The 23,558-nt window shown below is 41.2% G+C and overlaps 1 protein-coding gene across 5 annotated transcripts; it reads right to left on the bottom strand.

The window, feature by feature from the left end:
* Positions 1-714: 714 nt before the first annotated feature.
* LOC133508602 (cytoplasmic polyadenylation element-binding protein 4-like) lies at positions 715-21,792 on the bottom strand. Of its 5 annotated transcripts, none has more exons than XM_061834830.1 (12): positions 21,674-21,792; positions 19,706-20,825; positions 18,735-18,833; positions 18,353-18,446; positions 12,439-12,489; positions 10,472-10,495; positions 7,802-7,978; positions 6,554-6,643; positions 6,356-6,474; positions 6,110-6,224; positions 5,851-6,032; positions 715-3,214 (listed from the first exon to the last, which is right to left on the bottom strand). In XM_061834830.1, exons 2-12 carry the CDS (start codon positions 20,765-20,767, stop codon positions 2,987-2,989), a joined length of 2,241 nt encoding a protein of 746 aa, XP_061690814.1. In that variant the 5' UTR covers positions 20,768-20,825; positions 21,674-21,792; the 3' UTR covers positions 715-2,986. The 5 variants fall into 5 exon arrangements, with proteins under 5 accessions (XP_061690814.1, XP_061690817.1, XP_061690816.1 ...); XM_061834833.1 differs by having other exon boundaries at positions 18,353-18,443; XM_061834832.1 differs by lacking the exon at positions 21,674-21,792 and adding an exon at positions 21,590-21,635.
* Between the last annotated feature and the right edge of the window lie 1,766 nt (positions 21,793-23,558).

Genomic DNA, 23,558 nt, shown 5'->3' with positions numbered 1-23,558 from the left:
ATGGCCATAGTGATTACACTGCTGTTAAGAGGGTCATTACAATACAGTGCTGAGAAGCAACAGTAGATGCTCAGCAGACAGATTAAATTTTGAAAACTAGTATTTAGCTTTTCACACATTACTCTTCATTGTATTGTATTTTTTTTAAAGACTTAAAAGACTATCACCCACATTGAAAAAGCCCAAAATATTGATTCTTCCTCACAGCTCTTTTATTTGTTCAACATCTCACATTACAAATACTTCAAATGTAAGTAGACAATTACAAACAAGGTTGGCTGCAAATGAATGACTTTTTCTTTTTAACGTCACTCCAACAAACCAGCTATAAAAACTGTATTGTAGTGGAAAAAAAAAAAATCAGGAAGAAAATATAACAATTAGAAGTATAAACAAAATTACTGAATAAAAATCCAAATTATAAATGTGGAATTACTAAATAAAAATCCAAATTAGGTAAAAAAAAAAGTTAATAAATAACCTTCCCAGCATAGAATTAAAAACTATTTGAACTTCTGCAATCAAGTAATACTAAGAAACATGATTGTTTTTCATCTGAAAATGCAGAGCACAAAACAGCAATTAGAAAACCTAGAAACATCAATAGGTTAAACACATCACCCCAAAAATATAACAAAAAAAATCTGATCCAAATCATAGTTATACATTTCAATTGAAAATATAGCAAATGTAATACCTTACCAACCTCATGTGTGTCACACACATATATATATTTATATATACATGTGTACACACACACACACCACACACACACACACACACACACACACACACACACACACACACACACACACACACACATTTTCAATCACAGTTGCATGGTAGTAGCAAAATAAGTACGTAAGCACAAAACTAAACGTTTAAAAATAAATTAGCTTTTTTTCATATATATATATATATCTTAGGGAACAAAAAGGAGGGACCAATAGTGTGACTGCATGATTTATGGACTTAAAGACTTTGACTGCGAAGACTTGTTTCAATAAAGAATACGTATTGCACATAATGGCTCACAGTTAACTTGCAACATTACATCACATTCAGGTTATGTCCCAAAGCATGCCACATCACAAAAGGGGTCAAGTTATCAAGTCTTCTCACCTATGTCCTACCAAGTGTCCTCTACATTACAAAAGTGTTTTCATAGTGTAGATTGCATAAACATGTCGGTGTGAGGAAGGCAGACTCTGTCATGTAGCGAGAGGTGATCTCGAAGAGGCAATGAAAAGGAGGAAGAGATCTAGTGCATTACATCATTAGGTCCTGCATTAACACTAGCCATGTAGTTTTCTGTAGTACATAATTATGCATGCCAAGTAACAGAACTTGCAGGCAGTCCCACGAAGAGGATCTAAATATTCAAATCCACTCAGGTGATAGAAGGATGATTACATGTTGACCAGAGTCAAAACATTTAAGGTAAAGTAACCTTAAATCATATCAACTACACCTAAAGAGTGAAATACCAGAATATATATGTATATATATATATATTTTTTTTTTTTGAAGACTATCAAAATCTTTTAGAAAGGTCTCGCCATGCCTTAGGATCCTGTAATAATGTTAATCAGGGCAGAGGATAATTTATGTACGATTGGCTAATGACAGCCTATTTTTAAGCTCCATAATCACACCGATACACCAGACAATGTTCAGATTGACCAGCACTTAAATATATAAAAGCTAATTGAAAATTATATTATCATTCATTTTTTAAATCTTAAATTAAGTTAACCATAATTGCAGATCTTTTCGTAACAAAGGTACAAAATTATTTTTCACCAAGTGAAAAAAATGAGGTATTGCAAAAGGAGTTCTCCCATCTGTGAAAAATGTGCCTCAAATGACTATTGAAAAAAATATTTAGAAAAGTAGTGCATAAATGTATATATGTCCATGACAAAATAATCAGCTATAAAACACTGTACAAAAATCAGCAGGCCATGTATAAAATAATATCTTTATCTCTGTGACAGCAAATTCTAGCTACAGCCATATCCATCCAAAACACGAGTGACAGAAGCTCCAATCCGGGTAGAGCGTGCAGTGGTACACCATGAGGACAGCTCAGGGAGAATGGACTGTGCATTCCCATAGTTTGTACTACATTAGCATGTTAGCTTCCAGTGCTAATATCCCTGACAATATAAAGCGAGCAAATACTACTACCTGAGCCACGAGGGCTGGGCCTAAATGAGCTGAAACTCCGGACTGCCTCCACTGCGTGAAAAGAGGACACAAAAACCCCATATTGATGGCTGCTCTTGATGATGCGCTTTAGGCCAATCTTTGGTTTGCCCTTTCCTTTCAAACTCGACACTATGACACCGAGACCTCAGAAGACAATTGCAAGGAGTCCAAACACAGCTTTTGCCAGCCGCTGGGGAGACTGATGATGACATTGGCCAGCTTCCAAACAAATCAACTTAGCATCTAAAACAACATTCCTCCTCTGATCAAACCCAACTCAAACTTTGGTAAATGGTGGTAGTTCTCAAAAATATAAAAAAAAAAAAAAAAAAAAAGGAAAAAAAGAAAAAGGAAAACGTACTCTCGTCAATGCAGCTTCCATAGTTAGTATACCAATTTAGGTATTATGATGAATCTCAATTCTTTTTTTTCTTTTTTTTTTTTTTTTAACTCTTGACAACAAATGTAAGCAGCTTCGCCAGCTAACACCAAACAAAATTACAGTCAAGTAAGAAAACATTGAAATCCAAATAGAATGCATTCATATGTTCATGCACACTAAGTCAAAACATAAAAGGGATTTTACTCTTTTGAGCAGGTACTATGTTTAGAGGGCCCAATTAAAAAAAAAATATACATAAATTAAGTCTTTTTTTTTAACTTAAAATAAAAGTGCATTTCTATTTTTCATATCATAAGTCACCCAATATCCCCTCCGTAACTATCCCTTTCTCTCAAACCATCCTCAATCCGAGGCCCCTTTCTCACTTTTGCCTTAGTTCCAGCGGAAGGAGATATGCCGCGGTCGGTCGCCACCTTCCTTCACCAGGGGCTTGTGGAATTCGCGGCCAGCCCGAGAGTGGATTGCTGCCCAGCAGTATTCACAGTAGTACTGCAGACAGGTCACGTTGGCGCAGAAGAAAGGGGCGAACTTCCCCCCACAGCGGGTGCCCTGGCACTCGTCACACAGCTGATCATCCAGCACGTATGGCTTCACTTCAACCTGGGACGCACAAATGGTAGAAAGTGTTGAAGTAAAGAACGACATACACGCTTGCTGAATTCACGCACGGGACCACAGAATAAGACTGAACTCAAATCAGTACATTCTTAATAGTACTGTTAACCCTTGCCGATTTACCATTCGTAAAATGTTTCTGTTGAACAAACGTTTTATTTGAAAACCAAGTATTTACGCCAATCCAACATTTTGGGGTTTAGCCCGATATGGACCTTGAAATGAAATAACTAAAGGGTATGTATACAATCAATAATATAATTAATGATTTTACATTTGTGCTGGCATCAGTTACTGATAGACTAGAAATTGAGGTTATGTTGCAGCTTAAGAAACAAAACCGAGGACTCCTCTAGAATTAGTTACACTGATAGTATTTCAACCCCCAAAACGATTCAATGCACCCTTGGTGATGTGAACAGTTATAGTGATGAGATCAGTGCAATCCAATCGGTCCAATAAGTACATTTCTGCAGATGATGTAACACCATTGCGGCATCATTGCTTCGCTGCTTCTTAAATTTTCAAAACAAAACATTTAAAACAGCTGCTTGGCCCTGTGGTGTGGGTTGTCACGTTTTGCACTTCAAAAATAGTAGCAAAGCAAAGCTGTAAAAACCACATGATAATGAATGCCTACATCAGATCAAGAAATATTTAAGTGAGATCAAAGGCTCATGGTATTTTCTGAGCATGTGGCTGTTCACGCTAAAGCAGTGCTTCTGAACCTCGTAAGTTTCATATGCGCATTCATAGAAATCACAACAACCGAACTTAGAATAACCATTCATCGGTTAGTGTATTTCTTTTTCAAATGTTCCATATTAACAGGTAGATGGTTTTGCATCAACACTGCCACTATAACAGTCTGTTGCAACATATGTGTCATTATATATAATGCTGGCCATCATTGACACCACGTCAATGCATGGCCGCCAAATGTCAAAGTATTGTTATTGATGGAATGTTACCAGATTCAACTTGGCTGCCAAATAAGCACATGAGGCACATGTTTTGGTTGGATCTCGTTATATTGTCCATTTATGACCCAGAAATACCTTTGTCCTAGTCTCTTGCCAATATTCCCCCACAGCACCAGTAAACAACAGGGACCAATTCTGGAACTAACAGACTTTTTCCAATGCTGGTTTAGGTGACAACTGGAAACACTTTTCAATATCCAGTATGTATCATCCAGACGATCTGTAACTTCTAATATTCATTACACTGGGGTCCATTCAATCAAGATTCGACTGTAAATGTATTGCCTTTGATGGAAATGTTCCCCTCATCAAGGTGGATGTTGCATAGGCACATCACAAATGGCTGCAACAGTGCTGGTGTATCTAGCTTCTATTAATGCCTACTTATTATTATTGGCAATGTGAAATCCCTCCGCAAACCCCTATCCTAATGGATGGGCTGTTTGATGACACGGCGATGCTGCACTTGGGTTAAACATTTCAACTCGCGTATCTTTGACATATTGTCAAAAGATTACAACTAAAAAAATAATTTCAAATTGAGGTGCAGTGGACAACACTCCCTTTGACGTGACACGACGTTCAGTCATAGCGGCACATACACAATGAACAGATCTGTCAATGATATGCCGTGCCCAGCTAAAAACTCGACGACACGACTGACGGACACACGCAGGCATGCACATACTGTATTTTCCTCTGCCGAGCCCCTGCGACTGACTCAATCAACCCCTGCAGTTTCACCAAAGCTAGGTGAAGAGCCACTACTCTAAAGACTGAGGTCCGCAAGAAAATGGGCCGCTGCAGCAGAGCAGAGACTGTGGAGTAGCAACAGTGCAAGCTAACATTAGGATCGATTTGTTTTCTTTACATGAATCCATTCTTTTCCAAGATGTTGTGATGAATCTGCTTAAAGGGAAATTCCGGTGGTTTGGATTAACAATGTATCCAATAGGTCACGTCATAGGTACTGTGCCTTGGCAATGTGATGTTAATCCTCTCCCATTTAATGGTGTTTTGAGAAGATTTTTCTAAAATCAACAACTACGAATTTTCATGGGCGCCACCATTTTGGTGAGTCAGATGATTTACGTGCACGGATGTGACATAATAGGCGCGGCAACAATGGATCGCTTACGTTGGGAAACAATTGTGGCCAGCAGTGAATTCTCAGATTTATCCGCACACGTAGGTCATGTGACTCGCCAAAATGGCGGTGCCCTTGAAAATTCATAATTGCTGGTTAGGGTTAAGGGTTAGGTAGATTTCTCTGATTTATCCGCACACATGGTCATGTGACTCGCCAAAATGGCGGTGCTCATGAAAATTCATAATTGCCGATAAATCTTCTAAAAAAACATTAAATGAGAGAGGATTAACATCACATTGTCAAGGCACAGTACTTATGACATGACCTATTGGATACATTGTTAATCCAAACCATATGAATTTCCCTTTAATTAACCAGGAGGTAGTGGTGAACATCACCTACGTTACAGCTACTTACAACAGGACCTCTAGGTACCTCATTTTACTCATTAGACAAATGGAGTGCCAGTAGCATGCAGGGGAAAAAGACATGAGAATTGAGTTGGGGTGAGGTTGAAACAAATCAATTCAAACATCAGAATGACTTACCCTTTTATCAATCTCCCCATGTTGCAGTTGAACAAATCGGGCACTGATGGCTGCAATGTAGCTTTGCTGATTGGAGAAAGCCACTCGCCCTGCCCCTTTTGGGTATTTTAATTCAGGGTCTGTGTCAATACCAGCATAGCACACGCCGCCATAGAGACGGTCCATGATCATGGCCAGCTCCACTGGAAGAACAACATACAAGTTTAGTTGGTGTGATGAGGGCAGTGTAATGCATTTGGGAGCCATGACCCAATTTTACCTGCACGTAGGGGACGAGGAACACCTCCAACAAAAATGGTCTTTCTTGGATCCAAAGGCTGGGAGCCATCCATTACAAAGTCACTATCATTGAGGTTCCAAGGTCTGATTTGGACCTAGATTACGAACATAACAGAAACTATTAATTCAGGATGACAACATGTCTAGACAAGGAATGTGATATGGAGTGTGGTTGATTGCTCATCAGATTGTCATTTCAGAACTAATAAACCCTCCAGACCCTCACAGGTTTGTCTTTGATAGTTGGGCTGGAGACACACAGGTACAGTTTGCCATCCTCTTGAATGCAAGCATCAATCAAAGCCTGAACAGAGCTTTCATCTTGAAAAAGCAGGAAGGCGTATCCTTGGAAAGGTGTAATACAAGCAATCAATATCACTGCACCGTTACATCCAAAGTAAAACAAATTTGCATCAGTCCTCACCTTTAGGGGGGAAATAGGACTTGCTCTCTGCCTTGTGAGGCCAGTCAACAAACAAGTGACCAAATCGACGAAAACTGGCAGTAATTTCATCTGGAACATAAATCAAAAGCTCAATCAGTTTATTACAGTACTGTGAAAATGCTCTGTAATTTCTTGTGTTCAAGTGTTGTTTCCCCCCAAAATTGTCCAAATTCAATTGTGTGCATCACATAAATGGGGGAAAATGAAAAACATCACATTTTATAAATGTATGCCTTTCTTCGGGGGTTTTGGAAAAGATGTACATTTTCATTCCAATATGCCACCACCACCTAGAGGTTATGAGAGCGGCGTACAGGTTCATTCTAATACAGCACTGCCACCAAAAGGTGTAAACTACACTTTCATTCCAATACGACAGGGGTACGTTTTACTGCAGGTGCTCATAAGTTTACAAACCCTGACAGAATTTGTGAAACCCCCCATTTTTATATTTTTTTAATGACTGTTAACTGAACATCAGTCATCACTCTCTTTAAGGTTAAGTTTAGTTTAATGACATTTTCTGAAATACTTGACAGTTTAATTTGAATCCCATTAAAATAAAGTTTTATGTTTCACCTGGTGTTTCATGTAGTTTTTAAGTGTAATCTTACAAATTTATTATGAGTAATCAAACGTATAAGCACAACTGTCAGTTTTCTCATTAACTAAATAATATGCATGATATAACCCAAACAATAAAAATGTGAAATGTGTTCAAGTGTTTAAATGGTGATTTTATTTAGTGAGGGGAAAAATATCCTAAGCGACCTGGCCTGGTGTGAAATACTAATATGAACCTAAAGCTAATAACTGGTTGGTCCAACTGAAAATTTTCATTGCTATAACTAGCAATAAGTCTTTCACATCTCTGGAGATATTTTGGCCCACTTTTCCTAGAATTGTTTTTATTCAGCAATAATGGCGGGATTTCGAGGATGAACAACCCTTTAAGGTCATACCACAGCATTTCAAATATGAATCTAAAAAAACCCAAAAACAATTGTTGCCCCGTGTCATCATGCCATGACCTCACTTCACTGAAACTCTCAATTATAATTTCACAGTGGTTTGTGTTGTTGAATGTGTTTCACATATCCATGTATTTTCATTTGAAAACCTCAACTGCTATTTGATAAAACAGTGTATAATTATTCATTCATTTATTTATGGACTACGCACTAGTAAACTAGTTTAAGACATTCAGGACCACTGCAGTCGGTGTACCTTCGTCTATGTCTGGGGGCAGCCCTCCCACAAACACTTTGCGAGAGTAGCGCTCTATGCGCTCTCCATTGAGGTGGGGGAAACAGTGCGCTGAGCCGAGTCCTCCGAGTCCTTGTTCACTGGTCTCATCCTCCCCGAAAGAGCGCTCATCTTCCATGGGGAAGAGAGAGGAATGACCTAGAAAGAAAATAAAAAGTATACAATTACGATGGCGAAGAAAGCTCGAATTTGACTATTCAAGTGCAGATTTAAAAGCAAACAGAGCTGTGGTGCTGATGCCATCCATCAAAGGACATTCAATAGTTAAATTGCTTCAAATGGTTAAAGAAATCAGCCTTTTTTTTTCAAAGCACAGTGGAACATCATGTTACATATGTAATTTAATCAGTGACGCCATTCTCAAACAGAAATATTCGCAAACTAAGGTAATGTTTCCCATTTGAAATGAATGGAAATGCAATTACTCTGTTCCAGCCACAGAATGTTATATTGATCTTATTCTGATGGTTGTGTGGTTAAAAAAATACTGTGCAATAAAGAAATGTTCTGAAATTGTGAAAAAATTCATGATGATTAACTCCTAGAGCCACTACCCTATCATAGGGGAGGGATTTGTGTATCCCAATGATCCAAGAAGTTGCCTAGAGGTTCACACCCATGGGAGGGTCACCCACGACAAACAGGACCTAGGATAGGAATGTCCTAAAGGATGCTCAAAGACCCCTTATGACAAGTAAAAATATTGGACCTAGTTTTCCCATTCCTGGACGCAGTTCACCAGCACCCCCGTTTGAAGCAAGCCATGGAGTTGGGGCTCGAAGGAGAGCACCTGGTGCCCGGTACAGTGTACATGGGGCCCGTCCGAGGACAGCCCATAGGGTAACGTTGGTCCCCCTTCCCATGGGAGAGCCACCTGTGGGAGGGGCCATAGGGGCCGGGTGGGCACTGGCTGACTGCAGGGACCTTGCCGATCCAATCCCCGGTTACAGAACCTGCCTCTACGGACGTGGAATGTCACCTCTCTTAACAGGGAAAGAGCACAAGCTGATATGTGACGTCAAGAAGTTCCAAATAGATATAGTCAGGTTTGCTTCTACTCACTGGTTAGGCTCTGGTACCAGTCCTCCAAGTTGGACTTTCTTCCAATGGAGTTACCCATGATGACAGGCATTGAGCAGGTCTGAGTATACTAGTTGCCTGGCTCTGCGCCTATATATTCGGGTTCAATGAGAGGGTAGCCTCCTTGTGACTTCCGTCCAACTAACTAACTAACCAAGTAACTGTTGTTTGTGCCAATGCACAAAATGAGAGTTCAGAGTACCCACTTTTTTTAAGAGTCCCTTTTGGAGCTAGAAAGCGCTCCTGATGCCGACCATATCATTGTGATGGGAGATTTCAATGTTCACATGGGCGATGAGAGTGAGACCTGGACAGGAGTGATTGGGAGGAACGGACACCCTGCCCATCAGTAGCAGAGTGGTACTCTGTTATTGGACTTCTGTGGTCATCACAGATTCTCCATAATGAACATCATGTTCAAACATAAGGGGGGCTCCATACATATGATGACTTTCTGGTTGTGTCATCAGACTTGGAGCCTCATGTCTTAACCACCCGGTTGAAGAGAGGGGCATAGCTGTCAACTGATCACCACCTAGTGGTGAGTAAGCTTTGATGATATGGGAAGACGTCTGTCTGACCTGGCAGATTCCAATGTATTGTGAGGGTCTGCGGGGAATGTTTGGCAGAATCGCCGTCAGCAGGAGTTTGAACTCCCACCTCCGGCAATAGTCTTGTTCAAGAATGGACCAGGAGATCAACAGGTAGATCGGTGCAGCACCTAGAGTAATGCAGAGTTTTTAAAATCAGCCTATTGTGGTGAGGGAGCAGCTATCACAAAAGGCAAAGATCTAAATTCAGGTCGATCTGTTTCTATCCTTACCAGTGGTCACGAGCTATGGGTCGTGCATGAAAAAACAAGATCACTGATACAAGCGGACAAAATTAAGTTTTCTCCGCAGGGTGACCAGGCCCTCCCTTCGAGATAGGCTGAGAAGCTCTGTCATCTGTGAGGGGCTCAGTGTTGAGCCACTGCTCCTCTACGTTTAGAGGAGCCAGAGGAGATGGCTCGGGCATCTTATTAGGATGCCTCACAGGCACCTACCTCACACCAGGAAGAGACCCCATTGATGACACAGGACAGTGATGAGAGACTGTCTTCCAGATGACTTGAGAACACCTTGGAATCCCCCTGGAAGAGCTGGATGAAGTGGCCGAGGAGAGGGAAATCTGGATATCCCTGCTAAAGCTACTGCCCCACAACCCAGTCTCAGATAACCAGAATAAAATGAACGGATGAATGTAATTAACAGTGGGTTTGCTTGCAAATCGCTGTGCAGTGTCTTAACCTTGTCAGATAATGTTTACGTTCCCTGAGGTTTTTCCGAGCTCTAATTGGCCAGACCAATGTTTGCATATCATTGTGCGATGCTCCGGCCAATTTAGGCAAAACTGAAGCCCAGAGTAAATGATGCCTACGCAGCGTAAAACCAAACCAAATCAAAATTAGTGTGTATGCAGAGGTAATCTTTCTTGAAAATTTTTATGCAGAATTATTTATAATCCCAGTCCTTCGTAAACCGATGTTCCATCTTATATTAAAAGCTTTACCTCGTCTTCTGCCATAGCTTCTCGCTGCATGTAAAACAACACAAAAACATTTACATTGATCTGGAGTTAAATACAAACTACCTCAAATAAAAAAAATATCTTTAAACACAAATGTACCAAAGTCAACAAACTGTTTCAAAGTGTCAGATATACAGTGACGAAAGTAAGTATTTGAACACCCTGTGCTTCTGCAAGTTCTTGTACTTTAATCATGGAGGGGTCTCAAATTTTCATCTTATGTGCATGGCATGAGAATCTAAAAAAAAAACATCTGGAAATCGATCCATCCATCTTCTTAGCCGCTTATCCTCACGAGCGTCGCAGTAGTGCTGGAGCCAATCCCAGCTGTCATTGGGCAGGCGGCAAGGTACACCCTGAACTGGTGGTTGCCAGCCAATCAGAGAACACATGAAGACAAACAACAGTTGTACTCACAATCACACCTGGGGGCAATTTAGCGTGTACAATTTATGTTCCATGTTTTGGGGATGTGGGAGGAAATGGGAGTGCCTGGAGAAAACCCACACAGTCGGGCCGGGATTGAACCCGGGTCCTCTGAACCGTGAGGCCAACACTTGCCAGCTGTACCACCGTGCCATCATGGAAATAATTTGTGATTTTTTAAAAATAATTTCTTAGTATGTTAGTGCTGGAAAAGAGTATTTGACCACCAGTGAAAATCATTTTTAATATTTGGTGGAGTAGCCTTTGAATTACAGAGGTGAAATGTTTCCTGTAGTTTTTCCCACCAGGTTTGCAAACACTCCAGCAGGGATTTTCACTCATTCCTCCACACAGATCTCTAGATCAGACAGATTGACTGAGCTGTGTTTGAACAGAGAATGAGCTCCCTCCCCCCCAAAATTATTTATTTTTTTTTTTTAAATTCAGTTTAGCTCTGGACACTGACTAGGCCACTGCAGAACCTTCTTACAGACCCACTCCTTGGTCATCCTGGCTGTGTGCTTTGGCTCATTGTCATGTCGGAAGACCCAGCCACAACATCTTTTATGCTACGAGGGAAGGAGGTTGTTCCCCAACATCTCGCAATACATGGCCCCGGTTATACTCTCCTTAATACAGTGCAGTTGTTCCGTCCCATGTCCAGAAAAACACGCAAAGTATGATGCTTCCACCCCAGTGCTTCAGAGTAGGGATGGTATTCCTCATTTCTTCTTCCTCCAAGCATGGTGAGTAGAATAAAGAGCAAAAAGTTCTGTTTAGGTCTCATCTGACCACATCATTTTCTCCCATGTCTTTTCTGGATCATCCATGGTCACAGGCAAATTTAAGATAGGCCTGGACATGTGCCGATTTAAGCTGGGAAAACCTCCGTGCCATGCATGATTTTTAAACAATGACGTCTTAGTTTATTACTCCCAGTCACCTTGGAAACAATGATGCTCAGCTATCTTTAAGTCAATGACGAGCTCCTCCCTTCTTCCATTTTCTAATAATTGCTCCAACAGATGAGCTTGTCTCACCAAGAAGTTTGGCAATAGCCCTATAGCCACCTCTACCCTTGTGGAGGTCTACAATTTTGTCTCTGGTGCCTTTGGACAACTCTTTGGTCTTAGCCATGACAGAAGTTGGAGTTTTACTGATTGTGTGGGGTGAACAGGTCTCTTTATGTAGCTAACAATCTCAAGCAGATGCTTCAATTCAGAATAATAAGTGGAGTGTAGTTTGACTTTGTAGAGGGGGTCTAACATGTCTTTGAGCGATAGAATTTTTGCTATTGGCAGGTGTTCAAATATTTATTTGCAGGTATAACATTTTTAAAAATCATATATTAAGATTCCATTTTTTTTAAGATTGTCTCTCACAGTGGACCTGAACCCAAGATGAATATTTCAGACCCCTCCATGATTCCAAAGTGGAAGAACAAGCAAAATCACTAACTATTTTCCTGAATGCATTTCACTTAGCCCATGGTGCTTTTTATGCATGTTCCGTAATTTACTTACCATTCATAGGCAGAGGTCCGTCTCCGCCCTGGTGAGAGAAGCTGAAGCGTCCTACAGTAAGTGACAAAACAGGAAAGGCTTTAGACCTGGTTACTAACTATATTTTTTAAATCCAGGTTGGAAATGCTTCCTTTTCCACTTTATATTTATTGCACAATACACTTTTTAAATTGTAGTTTTATTTTAATCTAATTTGATTTTTTTCCCCAGTTTTAAATGTTTTATTTCTTTGTATTCAAATGCTTTTAATCCTGAAATGCGCAATATAAATTATATTATTATATATTTGCTCTCCTAACAGAAATTACTTAATAATGTCAAGGGACTGTTTCCAGCATGATAGTGTACAATTTGTGATTACAAGAAATTTAGAAGACAAATCAAATAGTGCTTCATTTTACATTTTTCTTATATGGATATCCATGCATAAAAAGTGCACAAATAAGTGTTCAACACAACCACAAAATAGGGAAGAAAGAGAATTGACAAAATCCCAATAATCATGGCATTAAAAGCTCCTTGAAATTGTCGGTGTCTTGTCAGTATAAAATATTGACCCATTGGGCCTAAAATTTAAGGTTTGCATTGGCTATGGTGAACCATAGCAGATTAAACTGCAAGGACCTGTGGCTGTTGCAAGGATTCCGCACAAACCAACTGAGGTGGGGCACCTCCCCAGTGGAGTTGCAATGAAGAATGACGTTGCTGTGGAGGAGCAACCAAGCAACCAGGACAGCTCCTGAGGCAGGACCACTTTCCTGAAGGCTTCATCGCTTTAATTGGACTCTTGTGCAATTTTAATTATCATTGTACAACACCAAACTATGTGATAAATGTTGCCAACTTGACATCCATTGCACTCTGGTTCGCTTCATCTGTGGTCCCATCTCCTTTTCTCCCCAAAATGGGCTTTTGAGATTTTCCTTGCCCAATTGGGAGGTTTAGATCAGGGGATGTCATTGTCACTTTGCAGAGCTGCTAACTCGATTGGGCAAGCCTTTGTGGTTGCCCTCCCCAATGGCTAGGGTAGTAGCAAGATGACCACCGGCCCCCATCCCAACAACCCCAGTGGCAGCTCTACAAGTCAGCCTGCTGCCGTCACCTCATCACTGAACTCCGATCAGATGATAAAACCTGTCATATTTAAACACATCACTAAGTGGAGGAAAAGAAACTAGCTAGAATTCGCACGATTACTTTATGCATTGCTACTTAGCCGTTTCTGGAGCAGTGTGTGTACGGGGGTGAACGGTTTGGCATTCCTTGCATTTTTGCATAAGTTGGTCATAAAATTTGATCTTAGCTTCATCCGAGTCACAAGAATAAACAAAAACAGTGCTTAAACTAATCAAACAATTAGGTTGATATTTTTATTGAAAATAAACATTCACAAGACAGCTGAAAAAGTAAGTGAACCTCGTAAGGTTACAGATTCGCCGTGAGCTAATAAGTGAGAGTTCAGTGAACCAAGGTGAGAGCATTATTCCACAAATAGAGAAAACATGGAACAGAAAGTAGTGTACTTTCCCAGGAGTGGTCAAATTTCCCCAAAGGCACAGAGAGCTCTCATCCAGGAGGTCAAAAAGAAACCCATTAGAACATCTAAAGAATTGCGGGCCTCCTTTGTCTCAGTGGAGGTTAGTGTGCATGACTCAACGAAGAGACCAGGCAAAAACGGCATCCATGGTTCCAAGTTGAAAACCACTGCTGGCCCAAAAAAAGGGCTTTTTTTATTTTTACAAAAAACAATGAAATACTTGATTCCAGAGGCAAGACCAAACTTGGAACTTTTTGGAAGGTGTGTGTCTGTGTTAATTACATCTGGTATAAATATAATTTATATGGCATTTCAGAAAAAAAATAACATACCAACTGTCAAACATGGTGCTAATAGCGTGACAGTCTCCGGGGTTTGTTAACTACTTCAGGACCATAACGACTTGGTGTGACCTCAAGCTGAAGAACAGGTTGGGTCTACAACACTAGGAGAATGATCCAAAACATGCCAATAAGTCAACTTCTTCATGCCTTAAAAACAAATAAAGCTGCAAACAGCTTGATTGGTATTGGCCAATAATTAACATTTTTTCCTGTTTGGCATTCATGTAATAATTCGAAAATCTATCAATCTGCTCTGCAAAAGACCTTTACTCTGTGTCGCCGTCCAATATGAATCCAAAAGCTAGTTTATCTTTAGTCACTGTTACTGCAACTATCTGGACGGCCAATAAAGATTTTATCAATCTTGTCAGTGAAAAAACACATCCACGGTGTGGGAATATTTTGAGGCGTCTCAGTGTGGGAGTATTCTGAAAGCTCAAAGGAGACAAACTCTGGACAACACCTGTCCATATAGCCGGCACAGTGAGAAAGTTGAAGCAAGCATGTCATTAATAGTATGTGTTCAAGTACTTTAATTGCAGTAAAATAATTTAATTAGTCAAATTAAAACCCAATTATTTCTATCATGTTGCAATATTGATTTGACCTGACCTGATCCTTGAATGCACTCTGGGTGTTATTGATCTTTTTTGTCTAAAATTCTAGCCAATACTTTTGAAGATATTCTGTTTACAGAACACAAGTATGTACACTAAATGAGCAAGTCATGTGAACAGACACATTGGTCCATCTTCTGATCCGATCGATGATTGGTTGCTTTTTGTTTTCTTTAAATTGCTGATCGGTGATCGCCCCAAAAAAAACTCAATGAAATCTAAATCAAATTGTTCGGGATTAACACACAACACCACGGCACAGCGGACAATTATCAAAATCTTATCTTAACTGTGAAGCATGCGCTAAATACGTCACCATTTTTCCACCCTTTATTTGAAAAGAGCGAGCCAAGTTCTACAACCAGAATCTGTCTGTAGTGATTGAATATTAATGCGTTTAATAATCACTGCCTCTGGTAAATCTTAAAGTTTTTGTCATCTTATTAAATATTGTTTCTGAAGGCCCTTGTTGCAAACACAAGGCCTGACACTAACTCAGTTACCTACCATAACAACAGCAACTATCAAAGAAGTTAATCCTCAGATTTATTCAACTTTGGAGTAGTACCCATTTCCTCTCAGATGCAACGAAATTCCCTGCACAGTATTAAACCTGATTACTTGTGCTGGAACAGTGCGTTTTGCACCTAGCATTCCAGTCACCTCCGTGCTTACTCCACAGTGCTATGTGCCACCATTTTTATGTGGCCGTATTCAACCACAAATCACATTATTTATTTAGCCTAGTTTGAATATCTAGGCTTCCTTGACTGTAGGTAATAGTCCCGAATTATTTTAAACTAGTTTATGCACTGTAATATGTGAATCAAGTGTCTTTTTGAAACTAAACTGAAGTTTGCCATGAATAGAAAAAAAAAAAAAAAAAATCTGAATCACTAACACACTCTGATCCCCCCCAAAAGTTTGAATTGCCTATAGAGCTCGTGCACCTATGTCATCGAAGTCACATGACTCGCCATACTGCCGGTCAAGCAAAGCATTGTTCAATGCTAAATCGGTTGGAGACGACTTGAAAATACATCTTATAGCACGACGCCCAGAGTTTTGTCCAATACCATTAAACATTTAGAAGGTGATAATAAATGAAGGTACGTGGAAAAATGAGACACTTGGCATAGAAGACCCATATTTAATGCCGAAGTTGATGTTTTCGCCGATAAGCAATTGGACCGTTTTGGACCGATTACCCCGATTCCGCTCATCTTGGACAACTGGACATACACATGCATCTGGTGAGTAAATCTTCGAGAGTTACATGGAAGAGTTTGAAAGCGTACAAAAGTTTGGATGCATATAAATACTTCGTTGCTGGATTTGTTCTCAATCAAGAATAAATCCCACATAGCGATGGAGCCACTCAGACTTTTTTCAATACAAATACCAATATTTAGATAAATGACCCATGGTTTTACACAAACTCACATTCATTAAAGGGGAAATCCAGTGCGTTCCATGAACAGTGTATCCAATAGGTCATGTAATATGTACCCTATTTTGACAATGTGATGTTAAATCCTCTCTCATTTAACAGTGTTTTGAGAAGATTTTTATGACAATTACAAATTTTCAGGGGCGCTGCCATTTTTGCGAGTCACATAATCTACGTGGGCGTATGTGACATGTACCGTGCCATTCCAAATGCTGGATCACACGGGACACCATTACACCCAGCACTGATTTCTTGGATTTATCTTCATCTAATGAACAAATAGGAGTATCGGTTGATCGGGAAGACGGAGGAATACTTCTATATAGATTTGAACCTGTGGCTGTAATTAATGTTGAATATTCGGATTGTTCTTCAGGCGGAATAACGCTGAGTCTGACTACTCAGAGGCCTACGCGCGACATAAGTGCGTAAACAAAGCCCCCGGGATCTCCGAGCTGGCAGACGCGGACGGTTCTTCGGACGTGAATGACACAGAGCCTGACGAGCGAGCTCCAGCGGTGGCCACGAGCCGAGGTTCCAGACGGTGGAGGCCATTAGCCCCGGACGCCGAAGCTAGGCTAAAGGCCTCCGCCTCCACCGCCACCGAAGGCAGACCACGAGCTCCACCGGCGGCCACAAGCCGAGGTTCCAGGCGGCGGAGGCCGTGAGCCCTGGATGCTGAAGCTTTGCTAAAGACCTCCCCCGCCACCGAAGTTGGGCCGCGAGCCGAGATTCAACATAAAGGCCTCCGCCGCCCGCTTTGTTAGCAACGGATGCCGAAGTACATATTACATGACCTATTGGATATACTATTCATGCAAAGCACTGGATTTCTCCTTGAGCTATGATTGGGGGGGGGGGGGGGGGGGGAGACAGCGAGCCGACTCGTCCGTACATAGAAGCGTGTTGCAGCCACACGTTAAACTTCGTAAACTTCGGGAAACCTCTCCGTGACAAGACTTTTTTTTTTCCAAATATGCATTGTTCTCAAATGAGTCCAATGCGTATTTAAAAAAAAGAAAAAAACACTTGAGATAGGCTTCAGCCCCCATACACGGAAGTGTGTTGTGGCTACACGTTAAACTTCGGTAAACCTCTCTGTGACGGACGGTTTATTTTCGGTTTTCAAATACGCATTGCACTCATTTGAGAACAATGCATATAAAAAAAAATAAATAAAAAAATAAAAAGTCTGCCGGGGAGAGGTTGACCAAAGTTTGTGTGGCCGCAACACGTTTCCGTGTACGTTGGAAACGACTGTAGTTTTTTTTTTGCTTTTTTTTTTTTAAATGCATTGTTCTTAAATGCGCCAACTTGGCATTATAAATACTACTTGGGAATTTGAGATTGAGAAGAATAATTCCTCCCTGAAATGAGGTGATCGCTACACAGTCGTGTCTATTTATCCATTGATCTTTTCAGCTGATATTCTATAGAATGGCCTCTTTGAATATCTGTCTTGTCTGTTGTAACAACCAACAGATACAAAAAGTCTCGGGCATTGTTAATATTCTGCTCCGGTTCAAAGTCTCCCCACACTGTCGAGCAGCTCTTTTTGACCAGCAATATGGCGCCGTGAAAATGGTGACGTCACGTGCACAAGCTATATAGATGCCATAAAATGGAAGTAACAGTACCTTCGCACCAAAATTCTAGTAAAGCAATACTCACTATGTAGTTACACTTATAATATGCGCAAAAACAATAAGGGATGATAGGTTCTAAGAAAAAAAAATAGATTATGTGCATTTGAAAATTCCATAAACTGGGTGGGGTTCACTCAAATTTAAAAATGGACAACACAAAACACGATAACCGCTTTCATATTTTTGTCTGATGTGCCTGTACTGTAAAGTGTATGCTATGTGAAGACGCCCAATGACTTCTGGCTGTCAAATAAGGCTGGCTTTATTTACAGCCTGTGCCAACAAAGCTCATCCTGACTATTCACATTGTAATAACTAACCTTTCAAGGAATCCTGCTCAGCCCTCATAATGTCGATCAGGGAGTTCTCCAGAGAATGCATGTTAAAACCATCAAAAGAGCGGGTTCTCTCCTGCTAAAAGAGGAAGACAACAATAAGACTTCTCACAGCCTCCCTATCACCATCTGAGGTACCGGCAACCTGACATTTAGTCATGATGCTAGTTGCTAGACCTGATCTGCAGGATACACTGGGCACAAACTCCTAGCAACAATTCTCAAGCTTTTCACATCTTCAGCAATTACCTTCAAACATATTTAATCTATTTAGAAACAAAGCACAAAAATGATTGAAGAGGATTTAACAGTCAGAGAACAAAAGGCTTATGAAATGAAATGAATGGGATAATTGTTGAAGCCTCACCTGGAAAGGGTAAACACTATCACTGCGGCTGACTGCATCATCCACCCAGCCCTTGTGAGGGAAGCCAGAGCTATTTCGGGGAAACTTCTGAGAAGCAACCTGGGGACCAGCAAGAGTTTTATCTACAGGCCAAAATTATTTTGTGCTTACAGCAGCAGCTAATATAAAAATACAGAGGTAACTTCATTTTATTCAAGGCCATGCTTACATAAACAGTATTTAGCCGAGAGCAAAGTACCTAATGACTAACATGAAAATAACCACAGAAGCTCATCAACAAATATCCTATTTTGCTCCTTATTAGACCAATAAACTTTGCATACCGGGTAAATTTACATTTGAAAATGTTTTTTTCATCTGAAATAACACCCACAGGTCAACCTTAGTCCTCTGCCACATTACAAAACCTAAAAATTTGTCTGGCATCATCTTCATCACTACAGGCTATGATTTGAGTCTTCTCTCTCTCTCTCTCCATTGGACGGACGGACGGACACACACACGGACACACACACACACGGACACACACACAAAAATGGATATGTGAGCAGACAACTACTGCTCTCAGAAATGCTACATACAACAGTAATACTAACCTTCTGAAATGCTAATGTTAGTTTAAAAATGGTATAAAACACCGACAAAATTACCACAAAATTAGCGCTGACTCAATGACTGAAGCAAAATTAATTTCAACAATTCATATAAAATACCACTACATGACAGTAGCTTACTGCTCTGCCATCCTCCTGTTTGCACTCCAATGTGAAAATTGTCAGTTGTCTAAAAGGGTGAGTAGTAGTTGATTTGAGTTACACTACACATCTTCTTTGTTGAATGAGAGTTGAGAATGTGCAAATGTCATGTATAAATATCTGACCAATTAATAAAAGTTTTGATGTTTAATGGAAATTTGGAGGATCTACATTACATGAGAATAAGTGTTTTGATGAGTCATGACGTGCATCTACCTGACTATTGGGGAAGGACTTCTTCAGTGGAGAAATTGAGTTAAGGCCAGTCATTCCTCCACCTACCCCACGTCGGTATTCTCGAACCCCATGTGTGCCCCCCCAGCCTCCATAGCCGGCAGGGCTCCAGGTGGTTGATGTGGGTGTGGAGGGGCTCTGGTAGCTTCCCCAGGGTGAAGGGTGTTTGCTCTGGGCAGGAGTTAGGTGGGGCAGCTGGGGGAAGCCTCCAGTCCGATGAGCGTGGGGAGGGAAGGAGGGCTGAGGGGGTTGAGGGCTTGCCGGGGAACGCCGGTGTTGTGGCGGAACGCCCTGGCCATGAGGGTGATAGGGCTGGGGGTGAGGTGTGGGTGGATGGTGCTGGGACACCGGCCCAATCTGCGGGGAGAAATTGCCACCTGCACCAAATCCAGGCCCGGCATGGTGGGAGAAGCTCTGGAACAGCAGGGGAGGGGCATTGCCATTGGAGCCAGCAGGACCGAAGAAACCTCCAACGTCATCACCTACCACAGGAGACTGGGTAGACGGAACAGCAGGGGACCAGTTGTTGAAGCTCGTCAGTGAGGATGGGGGTGACTGTGTGCACCCTGTACCCATTCCTAGTGTGTCCTGATAGTCAAACCCACTCAGCACTGGAGACTCTATCCTTAGCTTCTCCTTCCCACCACTGCTCTCCAAAGAACTTTTCTCCACCAAGTTGTCTTCAGGCAGAGCTCCCTCCAGTTCTAAGGAAGCGCCAGCCTCCTGCTGGGCTGAAGAAAGGGACTGAGGCAGGGCCTGGACCTGAGACTTTTCCTGCATTTCCTGGAGGTCTAAAGCCTTGGACTTGTCTGAGTTCAGAATCTCATCTTGCATGTTACTGTGTTGGGCTACTGTGGGGAACAGCCAAGCACTGCCCCCATTGGTGGAGCAAGTGTTGTTTACAAAGGAGGGGGGGCTCGGGGGGTTAGAAGGGTGGTGAGGGTGCTGGGGTTGGGGTTGGAGGTGAGGAGGGATCCTTACAGGGAGAGCAGATTTGTTACCACCGCTGTTCTTCACCAGAACACCAAACCCGTAATCCCCCATTTAGGACACACAGTATATATTCAGTTGCTTTTGGCTTTCACCGTCTTTTTTTTTAATCCTGAAAAACAGACAGACAAATTTAAATGCTGACGAATCTAACTTTAACGTACACCTTGAAAAAGTCTGGGCAGTAAAAACAACAATTTAGCCACACACATACACAACTTACAATTTAATCATGTCTTTTTTTAATACAAGCACATAAATGAAAGTGCCTCGCCAGGATAATAATGCTGGTAAGAAACCAGGGAAAACACGCAGCCGAACCAGCATAGGCAGCAGCTAAACGCCCAGTTTGACGCCTTCAAAGGTCGTTGCGCAGCTAGCAGTACAGCTAACATCGACTCCACCACCTTGCATGTGTCCTTTTCATCATGCAGACACACAAGGCTATTTTAAAGCACCTCAGAGCATTGCTCCGAATGTGAGTCGGCGCCGAGGCAACAGCGTGGACACCTACCGAGAAATCCTGCTGTATGAGCAATGACCTCCTCACATGAAGCCATTTAAATACAGGAAAATGCTGATGACGTCTATCATCGGTTGTTGTAGGGTAGCTCCCCTCCCGGAGCCGCTAAGCTAGCATAAGGGACGTTGGAACGCTAGCATATTTGCAAAGCAGCTGGCAAGCATTAACGCGCTTTCGGCGGATAACAATGTAAAACGATACGAACGAACGTACGCGACAACATTACAGAGAAGAGCTCGGTGGAAATTTCCAGGGGATGACATGATGGAAATGGAGCTCGGCTCTTTTAACGACCTCGTCTATTTCGTGCCCTGATTGTTCAATGTCACACAGTAAAGCCATCAAATTTTCACCTCGAAAAAACGTAACCCAAACACATCCGCATTTCTGAGTCATTGAGAATGAGAGTCATTCTCTAGCAACTCGGTCGTAACTACCTTCAATTCGGCGTCATGACCTTATCGTTTTGATGTTGCCATATTTCAGCGTTTTTCCTTTTTCTGCATTTCCCAGACGGCCGGTGTAAATGGTTTCTCCTTTCATCTAGATGACAGCTGAGCCAGTCGGCGGACACTTCCGTCTATGGCCCCGCCCCTAGAACGACCAGTCAGCCAATGGGCGTCTGGAGTTTCATTATAGTCCCGCCTAGTCACCCCTCAATCTTCCATTTCATTGGCTAATTATTGAGTCGCCGCGCCTATAGCACGCCCTTATTCAATGAATGGCACGCGTTCTCCTCCCAAATAAGGATGAGTTGAAATCATTGGGAGGAGTTGTTGAGGAACACGTTCAGAAGGGGGACAGTCAAAGCCCTTTTTGTAATAGGATCATTTCAAAGCTTGGTAATTACGATCAGTGTTTAAACGGGTAAAAAAAAAAAAATATATATATATATATATTAATTTCCATATATCCATATATCATTTCCAGCCATTCGGTCGAAAATGCAGATGCTAGAATTTGATGAATTAGATCACCAGAAATGTTTTAAGCACACTCCTGAAGGGTTGGTCAAATCTGTTTGGTCATAATTGTATTGCATTATCCATTGTTAGATTAAGATACATAAAAATAACTTGACCACAAATAGAATGCATATTGCATATTGCTAGTCTTGATTCTCATTCTTGTAGCAGAAGGACGAAGAATTCATTCAGATAGTGCCTGCATTATACATTCATAATTCAAGTAGGAGTAAAATGACTACTCTTAAACCTGTTTAACCAAAACAAGTTTTTTTTTCACCAGTTCCAGTTGAAGTCATTGGCGAAAACCTTTGCAATTCCCCCAAAATGCTTTGGAATGTTGGTCTGACAAGGTTAAAGTAAGAATGTCTGTACTGTATAAAGTACTGTATACCAAATTTCCATGTGACAAAATGTTTTGATAGAGGATTTTCTTGACCTAGTTTGTCTCAGTATATTTACGATGTACAATACCAGACCCACCCCTCATTTGCGTCCTCTCTAAATTGCATTTAGCACCCAACCCAATCTCTTGTGCTGCTCGGCCTGTTGGGGTGGTTTAACAACACAGCCTGCTTTGAGCTTATGGCTTCCTTTAAGAACTAACAAGCTGGAGGTCCAGATGCTTCCTGGTTTAATCATCACAGAACAAAGTTGTTGTTGGCGTCTGAATCTTTGTTTGAATAAATTGTGATTTAGATTTATGGTTAATGCATGGATGTACACCCCTGTCTCATGGCTTTTTTTTTTTTGGGTCCAAGTTACCCTGTGTTTAGAAGAGAAGAAAGAAAACTGAGCTAGTCTATTAAAGATAAACAGTTAGTATTGTATGCAATGTTTATTACATATTTTTGTAAAAATTATGGCATTATTTCCAGGCTCAACATGAGATAGTCTTCATCAATTCATTACGGAGTGATGCACCAAGTAATCCATACATTTGTTAGTTCCCACAGAAATGGTCACAGTGCACAGAAAGCTGGTTATCTCAGGGTTGTCGTTTCAGAGGACACTTTTTTTGTGGTCTCTGCACATCACAATATTTATAGCGCATAGTTGCCATACCAACCGAGTATAGTGTACTTGACTCCAACCAGAATCATGCTGTTTTGCTACATACCTTGCAGAGTAAATGTGTCGATCCAACAGGCCACAATTCTGTATTGACTGCTATAATGACAAATTTATTGCATGACACTAATTAAAGACAACACCACAATTCTGGCTTTCCTTTCTGCAGATGCTTTTCCAGGACTTTCCCTTTAGTTGCTCATTTTTGTGGGTCTTCCTGCATCCACCTTTGTTGTATAGGTGTTTATTGTTTATTGAAATGACAAGTTAGTAACAATTTGGGGTG

This window comes from Syngnathoides biaculeatus, chromosome 11, assembly GCF_019802595.1.
Source record: "Syngnathoides biaculeatus isolate LvHL_M chromosome 11, ASM1980259v1, whole genome shotgun sequence".
Classification (NCBI taxonomy): domain Eukaryota; kingdom Metazoa; phylum Chordata; class Actinopteri; order Syngnathiformes; family Syngnathidae; genus Syngnathoides; species Syngnathoides biaculeatus.
This window is presented reverse-complemented; position numbering and strand designations above follow the sequence as displayed.